General features: G+C 40.3%; 1 protein-coding gene across 1 annotated transcript; it reads right to left on the bottom strand.

The window, feature by feature from the left end:
* Positions 1 to 1,323: 1,323 nt before the first annotated feature.
* GPALPP1 (GPALPP motifs containing 1) lies at positions 1,324 to 15,330 on the bottom strand. Its single transcript, XM_019612152.2, has 8 exons — positions 15,305 to 15,330; positions 12,217 to 12,358; positions 10,852 to 10,948; positions 6,670 to 6,775; positions 4,264 to 4,398; positions 3,879 to 4,043; positions 3,229 to 3,327; positions 1,324 to 1,656 (listed from the first exon to the last, which is right to left on the bottom strand). The coding sequence occupies exons 1-8, from the start codon at positions 15,320 to 15,322 to the stop codon at positions 1,438 to 1,440; spliced, it is 981 nt and encodes a 326-aa protein (XP_019467697.1). The 5' UTR covers positions 15,323 to 15,330; the 3' UTR covers positions 1,324 to 1,437.
* Between the last annotated feature and the right edge of the window lie 6 nt (positions 15,331 to 15,336).

Raw genomic sequence — 15,336 nt, 5'->3', positions numbered from 1 at the left:
TTCCAAAAGTGGGCACAAGGATCATTTTTTTGCAAAGCATGAAGATTTAGCTAGTCACGTGGTACTACCTGCTCTGTTATGGCTTTAGTTGCCTAACAAAAACCAATCAAACAACGATGGCTGTATTTCACACACTCTACTACTGCCTTTCCAATGATGAAACTGTGGCATAGCAATGGAGATGTTATATGGCTGCAGGGGAGCTCGCCTTTTGATCAAACAAACAAGGAAGGAAACAACACGGAAGGTGAAAACCTAGGGAGATTTACAAGACCAGGTTTTCGGCCATCTAGTTTTGTGTGACTTGTTGGGTCGCTGCTTTGCTCACACAAATGTTGAAGTAGCCTTTTTTCCAAATTACACTGAACCACGTGATGCTTAACATGCAAAATGTGCCACTCTTCCAAACAAGGTGCCAGGGTCTTGTGCATAAAGTTCTGCTCATGTACATACCTCCAATGACTTTAAAAAAAGATCCTGAACATAACTTGAGAGGAAGAAAAAGACTACAGAACAAGTCTATTTTAAACACAACTCATTTTAGCTGCCACACATTCACACATGTAAGAGCTGAGGAATTCTAAGCACGGATGTAGACTTTTTAAAATGTCTTATTTATTTCCTTTTTGAGACCAAAGAGCTGTTCTGCTCTGCAAAGTAACTGACAAAATAACTTTTATTCTGGTTTAATTTTCACATTGTATTTGCTTAAAAGAGATGGATTTTCTGATGCTAAGCTCTGCAAATTGAAACTTCAATTAGATTTTCTCTTCTTTCATACCATCTTTTTTATAATTAAACCTGCAAATCTTGAGGCTTTATTGCTGCTTCTGCAATTGCTAGCTCTTTCTGCTATAATACTGAAATTATACAAGTGTATAATTGGCAATGACACAAACACACAGTCTCTGAAATACAAATACTGTGTGGATATGAATGGTGCCATTTTTACTTACACTTCCTAGCAAAAAGCTTATCAAGCAATGACCTGCCCAACCACAAGCCTAAAGGGGATTTTTGCACAAACTTCAGGTCAGGCTCAGCAAGTATACCTTAAGAATGGTAAAAGAAAAGAGGAAACTGTTAATTCCACTCCAAGATAAATTTTAAAACTCCTTAAAATAATATTTTAATTAATTATCTTTATGCTAGCAAAAAAAACCCCACCCTTAACAAAACGCATACTAAAAAGCCTTAGCAATTTCACATTTTCTGTAGTTTCCTTCTTTCTTTCTTTTTTGTTTTTAATACTAGCACCTTCCTCAGTCACCTTAGTTTTAATACAGATGACCCTCCATAGTAAAGTATTCACAGACAACTAAAACTAGTTAAACATCAGGATATTTATTTTGCGTACAAATATTTACAGAAAAAAAATACTTAAAAAATTAAGTATTCAAATCTCAATTGACTTCAAAAAAGCTTCATGCTTTTACCTTATAAAAACATATTGCCTTTACTGTGCTCAAATTTAGAATTCAGATCCCTGGATTTTCTTATCAGGGCTTTCTTCTGTGCTTCATCAAATCGAATGACTTTGAGATCCTGCTCTCGGTCAAACGGCCTTCTCTCCTGAGGTTTGTTCTTTTCTTCAGATGCTTTGCTCTTCAGCTTTTTCTGATGTATATCCATGAGAGACTCTGATCGCTTTGACTCCTGTACAAGTAGGAAGAAAGAGGAGGGAAGAAATTACTACAAAATATTAACAGTGCACTGAAAATCCAAATGGAGAGATTGGCCAGGAATTAGAAAGAAAAAAAAAAAAGAGACCTTATCAACTGGAAAACAGAATGTTGAATTTGGCATGCAGAAAGAACATATACTCTCATCTGTGCAAAGTAAGATACACATAATTCACTGTCACTGATGTTAAAAATACCCCTAATGTTCTCGAATCTCCACAATATAAATGCAAAAGAAACATATAAGATGCTCTGCCATGGGTAGCAGAAAGACAACAAACCAAAAAAGATGCTAAAATATGCATCCTGTTTCTTGTGCACTTTCTCTAAACATCTGGTTTCGGAACACACAATCTGTATTCAGAAGGTTCATTTCCCTTCGCCCTCTACTTCCTCACACGCAGTAATAATTCATATATGACATAGGAAAGGATTCTTATGGAAAACAGAAGGTGGACAGTACTTACCTACGGTGTAACTGCATCAGTGTTGACAGAATTGCACCAGAAAATGTATATGGTACCAGCACTAGCTAACTAACACTAAGAAACTATTATGCAATTTTTAGAGAGAACTCCATTAATCTTAGAACAGTGTTTTATTCTGCAGTGATACAGAACAAAACTCAAGGTTTTACACAGAAGTTACTCTACTATCATGGTAATGGCAGAAAAGACAATTTTAGAATATCCCTAGTGGGGCTTAAGGACCCTTAAGGATCATCAGGTCAGACAGTATGCTAATAGTTCTGGGTTTGCAGGCCTGTAAGTCAAGAGAGACATGTGATTTAATGAACCACAAATAAATTATTAAAAGTGACAGATAAACTTCAATCTTGTAATATAAGCCAAGGCTGCCCTTCTCAAGTTAATTATACTCTCAAGAGACCTGACTGCCTTCCTGAAGACTTCAGGCCATAAATCAGGGAAGAAAAGGAAAGAGCAGCTGAAAGGCAGGCAAGCCTCCATATCCTCTAGTGGACAGGGCTGGCAGCCAGACAAGTGAATTTGACGCAGAGATCAAGTTTTCAGTAATCAACATCTGCCTGTGAAAATTAATTGCTTCTGCACAGGTTGAGAAAAACTTCACGTAATAATGCTGTTATAATGAGGCAGTGAGGCAGCTGATTATAGCATTTATCTGCCCATGAAGCTTCTTTTGGGTTAATGTGTATTTTGTCCTACAAGCTAAACTCTTTACTGTTTTCTTTTTCTTCTTGGGTAATTCAATGAAGTAAGGTAATATTTGAATCAAGCACCAACCAAGTCCAGATCCGAGGATAATTTAAGTAAAATACAGCCTTACACTGGGACAATACACACAAAATGCTACTCTGTCACATTGTCTGCAGCAGCTTAAGGACACAATCCTGCTCTTGTTGAAATCAATGGCAAATATTCTAATGACTTAAACAGTAGGTCTGGGGCCTAAGGGGAAGAATATAGTGGTATCACCATGGAAACCAGCAGTACTAGCAATGAGAACAAAAAAAAAGTGAAGAATTGAAGAAAATGCACAAAAGGAAGTATTATGATATTGCACTTACATTATATGAAGTCACCTGCTCAACAAGTCTCTTGTCTCTCCCAGATAATACAATTTCTTCATTATCCTTACTGGTTGACTTCTTTGCTTCTTCTCTTTCCTGATGAGTGGAAACAAATTACACACTACATTTATCAGAATGCCTGAAGTATAAAGAAAATAAATCTATATTTACTTTAATTAAATCTGAAGGGCAGAGGCCACCAGATATTTTTTTGCTCAGCTTGACAGAAGAAGAAAGTGGACACACTAATTGGAAATTCAATGAGCTGACACAGAGTAACTGACTACTGCAACAAGAGAGGGAACAAATGAAAACCAAAATGGTAATTTCCCCTGTTTTATCTTTAAGACTCAATTAATGAGTTTTGGTAACAGAGAGAAAAAAATGCAAAGATATTTTCAATTGAGAAATCAGATTTGTTTTCACAAAATACCAACAACAAATCTGAATGCTACAGGTAGCATACAGATATATATATGATGGCAGAATACGTGTGTATGTATATATGCTTATATTAAAACATTACACAGATGTGAACATTTATTCATATGAATAAATGAATACATTTTTCACACACACATGTATATATGTGATGATCATATATATGTTATACATAAAAATACGTGTACAAGTGAATAAATGCTCACCTTGGCTTTTCTCTCTCTGTCAGCTGGAGTATCTGTCCACACAGACCTATCACCCGATTTATCTTCAGCTCTTCTCTTGAATGTTCTTGGTCCAAATCCAAAGCTTTTCAGCTCAGGTGGAAGTTCCGTCATCCACGATTCCCTTGTAACTTGCTTGGGTTCATCCTTTACAAAAGAACGAAGGTAAAAGAAACACAAGCAGACAACCAATACCCATCATCTGGACCTCTGAGCTTCCAGCAGAAATCATCATTTTTTCTTTGTATTCACAATTGCAACCACTTTAGCATCACAAGCAGAACTGTGGATGAGAGCATCTTTGCAAACCCAAAAAATCCACAAATACAAAGCAGCAAAATATTAGAAATGAAAAAATCCAACTTACGCTGTCTGCTGAGGTAAGTTTCTCCTTCATTCTCTGAGCTCTGCGTTCAAATTCTTGAGTCACATCAGACTCCACTAGTTCTTTTGCAGGCATTGGGCCTATAATGTTGTCTTCTTCCTCGCTACTATCCGTTGTCTTCCAAAAACAAAACATTTCTCTTAATCATACTGTTACGACCCTGAAGAAACACTTCAGTTTTATTAGAATTATTTTATCTAGGAGAGCCCGATGAACCTGCCTATCCAGTAACAAAATCTTAGTTAACAAATCTGTGTGAGACCTCCTCAAGTATGTGAATACAGATACTTAGCATCCATGTTTCCCAAAATCTCACTTCTTCTCTGAGACAAAAACACTGGTAAACACAGTAGCAATATACAACAGTGTGCTGCTACTTCATGCTGCTCTTCATGCAGCCCTGTAGCCTGTAGTGCAGGAGGCAAGCTGGCAGGTAGCAAGAGACACAGCAGTGTATAGCTGTGGACTACAAGGTGCAAGAAGAGGATCATTCAAATTTAAATGGCTGCGTGACTGGTAGCATCAAATAGAGAAAGGCAGAGGATGCTGAGAAATAACTGGTCATTTATAAACACAAACAATTAAAGTAGGTAACACCAGTTTCTCTTATAATTGTGTAAAAAGTATTTGCATGGTCAAATTTTCACTAATGACCACTGCATTACTGCTTTAGGGAATTAGAGGACTGCATTCTCTCTTTATTTTTATTTTCTAAATAAGGAGCTGGTGGAAAAGAAGAATAACTACTTTGAGAAAACAAGCTAGTATAACAAAGCCCTCTCCTTGTTCACAAATTAAAAAAATGCAAAAATACACAGCTTTCATAATAAATTGCATTGTAAAGTGGTTGAGGATAAAAGACACTCCATGCTGGGCTTTAATCGAGGAAGCGTGTCTCATTTCCTTCCCCGTGTCTTAAGTTCAATTCACTCCATTACCCTGTGCCTCAAACGAGATGCAATTTAAAACAACTGCCCCCATGTTTGGAGAGGAAATTGATATAAAGTGAAGAGTCAGCAGGGAATAAACCGTCTGTAGAGGTGTATTGAAATAAAAAAACAGCAAAACAAGACCAGAACAACAACAAAATTAGTCATCATTTTCAAAGGGCAAAAATAAAAAAGAATATATTCAAAAAGAAAAAACAAAAACAAAAAACAAAAAAACCCCAACAAAATAAACTAACTTCTACCTGACAAGCTGATGCTAGAAGATGTGTTCAGGAGAAAGAACACTTTTTGGTTTGTTTGTAAGATGTACGAACAGACCAGTTTTGACATCCCTGCCTCAAGAGATTTGTCATTATGGTAAATTGCTTAATCGTTATTTGCAGTTATAAGATGATGTGTATCTAAAAAATGTCAGGCAATCATTCTTCATGATAGACTGTGACAGCTCTCACTGTAGGAGGTCGGAGAATGACATACATCGCAAATACTCATCGAAAAGTGAAGCTTCAAAGCAGCTGTTGGCTCCCCTCACATAGTGTCTGGGGAGCTAAACTTAAAGAAAACCTAAGTATTCTAGAAAAATGAGAAGCAGAATAACAATGGAGATGAGTTAATTTTCACAATAAATTGATATTTACTTTATTACAGCACGAGAACAATTGAATCACCTAAACACTGGTACCCAGTGCCATTTTGGATGCCTTAAAGCATCCTACTCAAGAAGGCTGAGAGTTTCTTTTGGATAAATGTATTTAACATCTCCACTAGCAAGCAACTTAAGGAGGTGAAGATATGGGAAATAATCAGCCCTTCTCTCTTCCCCCACCTCAATCAACAAAAGAATAAAACATTAAATTATAGGTAACCATTTTTATTCTAGCAGGTCTCAATGTTTTCAGTAATTTTCACCCAGAGGGTGGTGAGGCACTGGAACAGGTTGCCCAAGGAGGTTGTGGATGCCCCATCCCTGGAGGCATTCAAGGCCAGGCTGGATGTGGCTCTGGGCAGCCTGGTCTGGTAGTTGGCAACCCTGCACACAGCAGGGGTTGAAACTAGATGATCATTGTGGTCCTTTTCAACCCAGGCCATTCTATGATTCTATGATCTGAACTTTGCTATAATGTTCACTGGTAAAGGACACATTACACTGAAATAAAGAATGGGAAAAAATGAAGGAGAAGTATTGTGACTACAATTTAGGATGCCTACAGCACTTGCATTCAGCACACCATCAGTCTAACAGTAAAATCACAACAAACCAGACCAGCACGTTTCTTTTTTAGGCTTACTTATGTTTCAGTATTTAATGCAGACACCTTCTGGTCTAAAATTAAACTGTCATGCAGAAAAGTATGTCTGGTAGAGTTCTTCAGGCTCCTGCTTGTTTAAGCATTTTGCATAACTTGTACTCAAACAAAAGACTCCTGATCTCACCAACCTCGGTGAATTGTGATGAAGCAGATGGTCCTATTGAAGATCTGTTACTCCCAGTGTCCTGTGCAGATTTCCTAAAGCCAGGCGGTAATGCAGGACCTATGATAGGCCTCAAGTAGAAAAGAAACAATTTTATTATTACTTTTTTAGTTGGAAAGAGGAATAAGAAAAAGAACCATCGTGGACAGTATATTAAATGGACATCCTATCGCTTGCTAAAGAAATAATGAAAAGATTAATTTAAAAATTAAAACAAAGTGTTGTTCTGTAATTCTTCTTCCTTGCGATGGCAAGTATGCCTCCTGTGTGTTCACTACAGAAATGTGCATAAGAACAGTCTGACTCTATTTTCCACAGGGACCTCTGCAGACAGCTGGAATGCAAGATAACTGGAAATGTCATGGCACGTAGTCATGGAAATCCACTCTTCTTCCCTAGCTTCTAGCTTCAGATTCAAAAGCAATGAAAGGTGGGAGGCCATGTATATGCATACAAACACAAACTACCTTTTCTCTAGCAACAAAGCTGGTTTTGCTCATTTGTGTCTCACGCTATGGTTTTGCTGCTCTTTAAAACATAAAAATAAGAGCAGTGTGCTGATTCAAGTTTGTTTTCCCTTGGAGGTAGAAGAGAGGAAAAGAAAGGTTTTGTAATCCCTTGTAACTTTGCCAATTTGTTTTTTGAAACTCAGCAAGCAGTATGATAATTCAATTGTCTCCAGGGACACAGGAAGGTGAGAATTTATTCTCAATGGTGAAAACAGTTCAAAGTATACTACAAACTGTGCCTGCAGTGCTGAAAAGACCTCAGTAGAGAAGCTCCTCTTTTAATAATCACCACCATATTCCTCAGGACTAATAAAAATGCAAACAATCATCACCTGAAGAAATATCCCAGTGAAGTATCCTCCCAATCTATCAGACAGAGACTTGATTTATTATGATCTCCAGTCTCAGAGATTTTCGGCAATCAAAAGTAACACAACGTGAATCGAATTATTCTAATTACGGTCTACTAACTCAAGTATAATCTAATCAGCACAGCCCTGCTGTAGTGATGTTATTATTGGGTTTGAGGAGAGGAAATAAAAAGCAGAAAATCCTGCCAGAAAGGCAGCCACATCCAGCCAGCTACAAGCAATACATGTGAGCTCGGGCCATGGCAAGGGCACTGGTGAGGATTTCAAACCCAGGCAGGAGGCCTAGGCTGAATCTGAAGTTCCATCCCCACCTAGCTGCTGTAAAGAAGAAACAGTTTTTAAGTTTCTCTCTTCCTTTCTGACTGTTTGCTTGTTAAGATTGGGTTTTAGGGTCCTAATATAAAGATACTGAAGTTAAACCCATGCAGATACAGCCAAAATAATCTTTTATTTTAGCACGCAGTTAACTTTATTTCAAGAGGAAAGGGAGTTAACCGAACTATAAAAGATTTCTACTAAAATACACAGAAACATCTCTGCTGTGGGCTGTATCGCTGCAACTTGTGAAAAGAAGCAGATCTCAAGTACTCTGACTTGCTTCTGTCACAGCTCAAAGGCTCTTCCAAGGAATAGACAAATGGTTCCCAACTCGTCCCTCCCACGCTGCCTGTTTCTCTGCTTTTTTCCACATGAATAACCCTGTTGCTCAGGTCTTTCCTCAGCAGCACAGAGCTGACACGAGCCCTGACAGCTTCCTGGATGGCCAAACACATTCTGAGCAGTGAGGCAGATCTAATTCCAACTCTTAAATGTATTTTTTCTGCTGTTAGTAACTCTGGTACTTATCTACGCTGATCCAGAAGAAAAATACTAACTTACCAAGAATTTCACTTAATAATACAAGATTTCATATATGGCAAAGAACACTTTCCTGCTGCTGGGTTATGAGTCCTTGCTAAAGCCAGCAAGAAGACAGGCATGTCAGCATTCTCCTGATGTTTAACTTAAAAAAAAAACAACACAAAAATCATTAAAATAACCTTCGCTCTTTATCTCGATCCATGGATTCTTCTGGAAGCTTTACAAGTACTGTACCTCTGTCTAACATTGATAAGTAGCAAGATCCTTTCTGAAATTGAAGGAAATCTGTTCATACATGTTTTTTTAAGCTGAAATGATTCAAGCAATTTTTAAAGAGCTGCAACTTCCCACACAGGCTGCTCTTAATTATGAATATTTGTTTTGACAAGTCTGGAAAAGATACAATGGAATAAAAGCTTTTCTAAAAGAATGAGTAACTCACAAGGAGCTAAGAAACAGTGTATCTATATATTGAAACATGTACTCTTGTATTTGCTTCAGTTATTCAGGTCTAAGTTGGCAGCTGGCAATCCACTCACTCCAAGGGACAATGCAGGGGGAGACAGCAGCGCTGTGTCTACACCCTGCACAGCTCATGCTCCCACGTGTGTCAGTACTAGCAGACAGCCAGGTGTATGGGGGTGGAAGACAGACAAGGCTCGTCCTACACATCGCACCTTGCCCACCTATTCATGGAAATGGGTTGGTGCCAACAGCTCTGCTCAATCTGTGTGTGAGGAGCTGGTGTGTGATGAGCTAGGACAGAAGAGCTAGGAAGAGCAGACTCTTCCCTCTGAATTCCCACCCCTGGAGGCATTCAAGGTCATGCTGGATGTGGCTCTGGGCAGCCTGGTCTGGTGGTTGGTGACCCTGCACATAGCAGGGGGGTTGAAACGAGATGATCATTGTGGTCCTTTTCAACCCAGGCCGTTCTATGATTCTGTGAATTAAATGCGAGCTATCCACTAGTTTGGAAGAGAACTGCTTAGTAGAAAAAGAAGTTGGGTGTAAGCATACAGCAGTTCTGAGCATACAAGATGTGTGAGCACCTGTGTCATCTCTCACCTTCAAATTACAAGCTACCTCTTCATTTTTCCTCTTTTCCTTTGCACGCTTTGACACAATCCTTTACAATGTGAGTTTTCACATGAAGAAAAAAAATCAAGAAAGCAGGAAGTTTACCTCAGCTGCTATTAAATGCAACAAGAATTTCTTTGTGCTTTACTAGAAAACACATTATTTTTGGTAGCTACCTACATTTTATAACAAAAGAACACATTCTGCATATGTGAAAGGTAAGAAAGAGAGCAGTTCCTCCTGCTGCTTTGAAAACTCCAAATGAGCCTGCTGAGCATGACACCTTGTAATCACAAGTGAGTCTGTCTGTTACAGCAAAGTATGGCCAAAAAAGACATGGAAAGGTTACTTCCAAATAACTGTAGGTCAACACATTCAGGTTTCCTGAACTGCTGCCAAGCACCATGAAAATTAATCCAAACTAAAAAAAAATCTATTTTAAAAATTGCTTGCAGAAAGAACGTTGTACACAGCTTGAGAACAAATTGAGTCACCTCCCTAGCACTGAACACCCATACCTGACAGGTAGCTCTTGATTTATTTCATCTATCAGCTCTCTATTGCTCTGGGGAAGATAACAGTGATCAAGGGACTTTAATGGTACCTTTCATCAGTAAATGCTTCCTTGGAAGTGCTGATTTCAGTATGGGCTATTTCTAATGATAGAAGGAAGTGCATAGATCGATGCAAAACTGGGAGGCTGTGAGACACTGTTAAATCCTGCATGGACAATCCATAAACAGTTTTCTTTTTTAGGTATTTTGTAATTATCTGCCATCAAACAGAAAGCTTCCTGAAAGAGGCTATAAGTAATGCTTATTTGGTTAGACATGACAACCTGCTTTCTAGAAACCTACACCATTCAGATACGTTTCCTACCTAGAGAATGGTAAAATATAATCCTTGGTGCATTAGCAAGAGACACTTACAATCATCTGCATTGTTTTACAGCACACAAGAGCTAACTGCCCTACTCCCTCCCAGCCCAAGAATGAGCCACACAAGTAAGGGTCCCTGCAGCATCAATTTGTTTCCTGCACTGATCCAAGACCTATGATAGGAAATGGAAGAAATGTGACATTCAAAGTATAAATCAGACAATTGACATTTTTTCTTTTTCTCTCCGGTTTTTTAAATAGTACTAACAGGGCTGTGTGTTCTGCTTCAAGGGAATGCTGCTCTTGTTCTCAAAAATGTGGAGGAAGCAATTTCAATCACCTGAATCTGAAACGAACAATTGAAGTGTTCTCTATTAGGGACACAAAATATTGTATGTAAAATAATTATCTTTTAAGAAAAAGAGCCTGAATATAATTCCATTTTAATTACCTCTCTGGGGAATCATCCTCTTTTTTTAAACCCAGGAGGAAGAGCAGGCCCAAAAAAGCCATCATCATCATCATTTTCCTGAATTCTTTTTGGCTTCCTGCAAAGATAAAGACTTCAGTTAATAATTACCTTGACATGCAGAGCAATTATCTACATTTTAAAAAAGGAAAAAATAAAACATAAAAGGATGTCAGACAGTCTTGTGTACTAAATAGCTTGCTGTTACCACGGAAACAGTGCAAAATGATCCAAAATAATTTGAAGCAATTAAAAATTTGGGAGCGTAAGCTTTGCTTCAGAAATGGTTTGACATCTAGGCAAAAAAACCCCAACAAAACAACAAAAACATTAGGAGTGCTTTTACAGGAGAAAGAAGACTAATATGATGTTAAAATAATATTTCTATTTACAAAGCAGTTTTAAATTCAGCGCAGTTATTTCTGCAATTGTATACAGCTGTCTGCATTTTGACTATCTTTCACAGTTTAGTTCAACCAAACTGAAAAGCTGTTGAGTAAGACAACAGGAGAAAAGTGAGTAATATTTACCCTAACACACAAAGACAGCACAACATTCTTCAAGTCTCTTACACAGGGCCAAATAGAAACACCAAGTTCTCAGCACAGCAATTGTGAGTGATTAACCAGACAGACAGGAAGTATGTGCAAGCTTCTGCTACTTACTAAACAATTTTCATTCTAGTTGGTTTAACTTAGTACATAAATTTATACCCATAAATAAACAGTTCTTATGATCAAATGAGACAGCATGCTAGAAATGGGGTCAAACTCATGTACCAAATAACTTAAAGGGATTATAAGAAGTCTCTCCTCAGCAAATTAAGGGATTTATTGCTTAAATTGCAAAATGAAACTCATATGTGAAAACACACAGATCACATTTCCCTACAATGCTTAGTTCTACGCTAAGGAGTCAGACAGGTGAGTTGACTTTTCTTGACCCCAATGATTGGGAGAATGGTTTCAAAATAAAAGAGGAGATTCAGATTAGATGTTAGGAGATATTTTGCTCAAGGGTTGATGACACAGGCACAGCTGCCCAGAGAGGCTGTGGGTGCCCCATCCCTGGAGGCGTTCAAAGCCAGGTTGGATAGAGCCCTGGGCAGCCTAAGCTGCTGGGAGGCACTGCCCAGGGAAGGGGGTTGGAACTGGATGGGCTTTGAAGTCCCTTCCAACCCAACCATCCTGTGATTCTGTGGTTCCATGAATATGGAAAGCACATCACCAAGTTTTAAGTAGAGTTTACCTTTTTGTTTATGTAACGCTGCTTCTCACATTATATACAGACACATTTCAGTTGCAATTTCTGCAACAACATAAAGACACAACCTGAGAACAGACTCACTTGGGTTGTGAAGCTCCTGAATCCTCTCCAGAATCTCCACCTGTGTCTCTAGGCAGAGGAAGAGATTCAGAATCGTCGTCACTATCAGGAGCTTCTGAGCTGCTGCTGCTTCTGTAGTCCGGGGGCAATGCTGGTCCTGCAACTGAGCACCCAAAGTTACAGGGGATATTTGTTAAACATTTCAGAGAATCATAGAATGGTCTGGGTTGAAAAGGACCACAGTGATCATCTCATTTCAACCCCCCTGCTATGTGCAGGGTTGCCAACCACCAGACCAGGCTGCTCAGAGCCACTTCCAGCCTGGCCTTGAATGCCTCCAGGGATGGGGCATCCACAAATTTCAAATGAGTGCTATCTGTCTTGGTACTCCTCAAACACCTGTCTCCCTGGAGGTTATTCCCAGTTTGATGATGCGTGAACAGCAGGCTGCTGAAAAAGGGATGCCTCAGGCTCCTGGACATCTGTCAGAAGGCTGAGAATGGGGGTCTCATGCTCCAGCCAGCACTTTGCTCTCTGGAGTAAAGAGGAGGACGAGAAATCCCAGTTAAGGGGAGGTTCAGGCACTAATGCTGCTAACAGCTGTCTCCAGCAGCTATCATCAGTATGCACAGCTCCTGCTTGCATACTGTACATGAATATTGGTCTGACACTCATAACAAATGCCTTCCAGACAAGAGGCTTGATACAGGTACCCTCAGAGGCTTCTCGGACCCAGGGCAGCCCACACAAGGGCCAGCACAGTTCTGTACAGCACCAACAACCACCTGCTACCATGGAGATGTGACCATGCTGGTGATTTAATTCTGCCACGTACACACCATTCCTCCTCTTGATATTTCAAGCACTGAAGCTGAGACTGACAGGACAAAAAGCTGTTTGGTAAAAGGCATTGTTAACTATATGAATAGTCAAGGATTGAATGAAAACACGAAGTGCAATAAAGCCACCAAAAAGGAGGATAACAGTAAATTACATCTTTACCTAAGATTTTTTTATTTGATGGCACAAAGCAATACCTGATGCAGACTGATGTTCCATTGTTAGCTAACAAAAAGCAAGGCAGAAATTGAGACCTTCAGGTGAGCTTTACAAAGCTTTTATCTGTCTTTAGCAAAAGACACGGAGCCAGGAGAGTTCCCTAGTTATGATGCATCCAGATGGATCACCCACTTTGTTTTCTGATTTCACGAGATGGACCTTAGCCAGGACGTACAAATACATGTCATTGCTAAGAAGGAAAAACAAATCAAACAAACAAACAAAAAGCTAACAAAGCAAACAAAACTGTTCAATGGACGATGAACTGGTGGTAAGTTTGTACCCAGAGTGGTGGCCAACGTCTCAATGTCTGGATGGAGATCGGTGATGAGTGGTGTCTCTCAGGGGTCAGTACTGGGACCAGTGCTCTTTAATCATTATCAATTACATCAACAGTGGGATTGAATGCACTCTCAGCAAGTTTCCAGGTGACATCAAGCTGTGTGGTGCAGTTGACATGCTGGAGGGACAGAATGATAGAGAGACCTAGACAGGCTTAAGCAGTCCAGGAGAACCTCGTGAGGTTCAACAAAGCCAAGTGCAAAGTCTTGCACCTGGGTAGTAGCACCACACTATCAGGTGGGGGATGTAAGGGTAGAGCTGCTGAAAAGGACCTAGGGGTACTGGTGGATGGGAAGCTGGACACGAGCCAACAGCGTGCCATCACAGCCCAAAAAGCCAACTGTATCTCAGGCTGCATCAAACACAGCATGGCCAGCAGGGTGAGGGAGGTGATGCTGCCCCTCTTCTCTGTGCTGGTGCAGCCTCACCTGGAGTACTGTGTCCAGATGTGGAGTCCTCAGCACAGGAAAGCTGTGAACCCAATGGAGTGATTCCAGAAGAGGTCCACAAAAGTGATCTGAGAGACAGAATGCTTTCCTATGAGGACAGGCGGAGAGAGCTGGGGCTGTTCAGGCTGGAGAAGAGAAAGCTCTGAGATGACCTGAGAGCAGCCTTTGAATATCTAAAGAGGGCTGTAAGAAAGAAGGGGACTTAGCAAACTCCTTAGCAGAGTCTATTGTGACAGAACAAGGGAAAATGCTTTCAAACTAAAAGAGGGAAGATTTAGATTGGATACAAAAAAAGTTTTTTTTACAATGTGGGTAGTGGGGCACTAGGCACTAGAACAGGTTGCCCCCTTCCTGGAGACATTCAAGGTAAGGCTCAGCACCTGATCTAGCTGTAGGTGTCCTTGTTCATTGCAGGGGAGTTGGACTAGGCAGCCTTTAAAGGCCCCTTCCAAGTCAAATGATTTTATGATTCTATGACAAACAAAAAAAGAAAACAACCCAGCCTAGTCTGTAAAGCTCAAGGTAAGAGAGAACCAACAGATGAATAATAAATAGCCATAAAGGCTCAAGAAGATGTGGCCTGAGAAAAAAAAAAACACAAGGTATTAAGAAGACAAACAAGCCAAAAAAAAACAACACTACAAGTTCTTTCTCCAGCAAACGAAGCGGAGCATCATTTGGTCTGAACAGAGGCAGGAGTTGGATGGAGCAAAGGGAGCAAACGGATGCAAGCTGAGAAATGGGTCATGGCTTTGTGAGCCAGAATTAACAGGGAAACCAGTGCTGTGTAAGGAGGAGGCTGGTCCCACTGACATGTTGACAAACTCCAATGCTTTCTATCCCAATTCCTTCCCACTGTTGTCTCTGCCTTGCCAGAGAGCAAGCGTGTGTGGGCTGTGCAATCAGGCAGATCAAGAAATTTAGCAGACATAAAGATTACACTGCAAAAACCAGCACTGCCCTGAAAGAGCTGCTCGTACTTGGAACTGCTACCAAAATAAAGAGCCTGGTTCGGGAAGGAAATGGGCATTCATAGGCTGGGGATGGGGGAAAGAAGCAAAGCAGCAAGCAGAGCTGGATCTGACTGAAAAGCGCGTTTCACTGCTGCCCGGAGCGGCCATCCTCGCACTGCTACTCTGATTCGCCCTTCTGGTAGATGCTATGATGGTTCGGCACAGCAGGACGGCCGCACGCAGCCCGCGCCCTCCCCACGCCCCGCGCGGGCGGTGCCGCCCCCTCCTCTCAGCGCGGCGCCTCACCCTGGCCCAGCTCCTCATCCGGGTCCTCCTCG

This window comes from Meleagris gallopavo, chromosome 1 (assembly GCF_000146605.3).
Source record: "Meleagris gallopavo isolate NT-WF06-2002-E0010 breed Aviagen turkey brand Nicholas breeding stock chromosome 1, Turkey_5.1, whole genome shotgun sequence".
NCBI classification, from domain to species: domain Eukaryota; kingdom Metazoa; phylum Chordata; class Aves; order Galliformes; family Phasianidae; genus Meleagris; species Meleagris gallopavo.
Note: the sequence above shows the minus strand (reverse complement) of the source record. Positions and strands in the feature narration are given on the sequence as shown.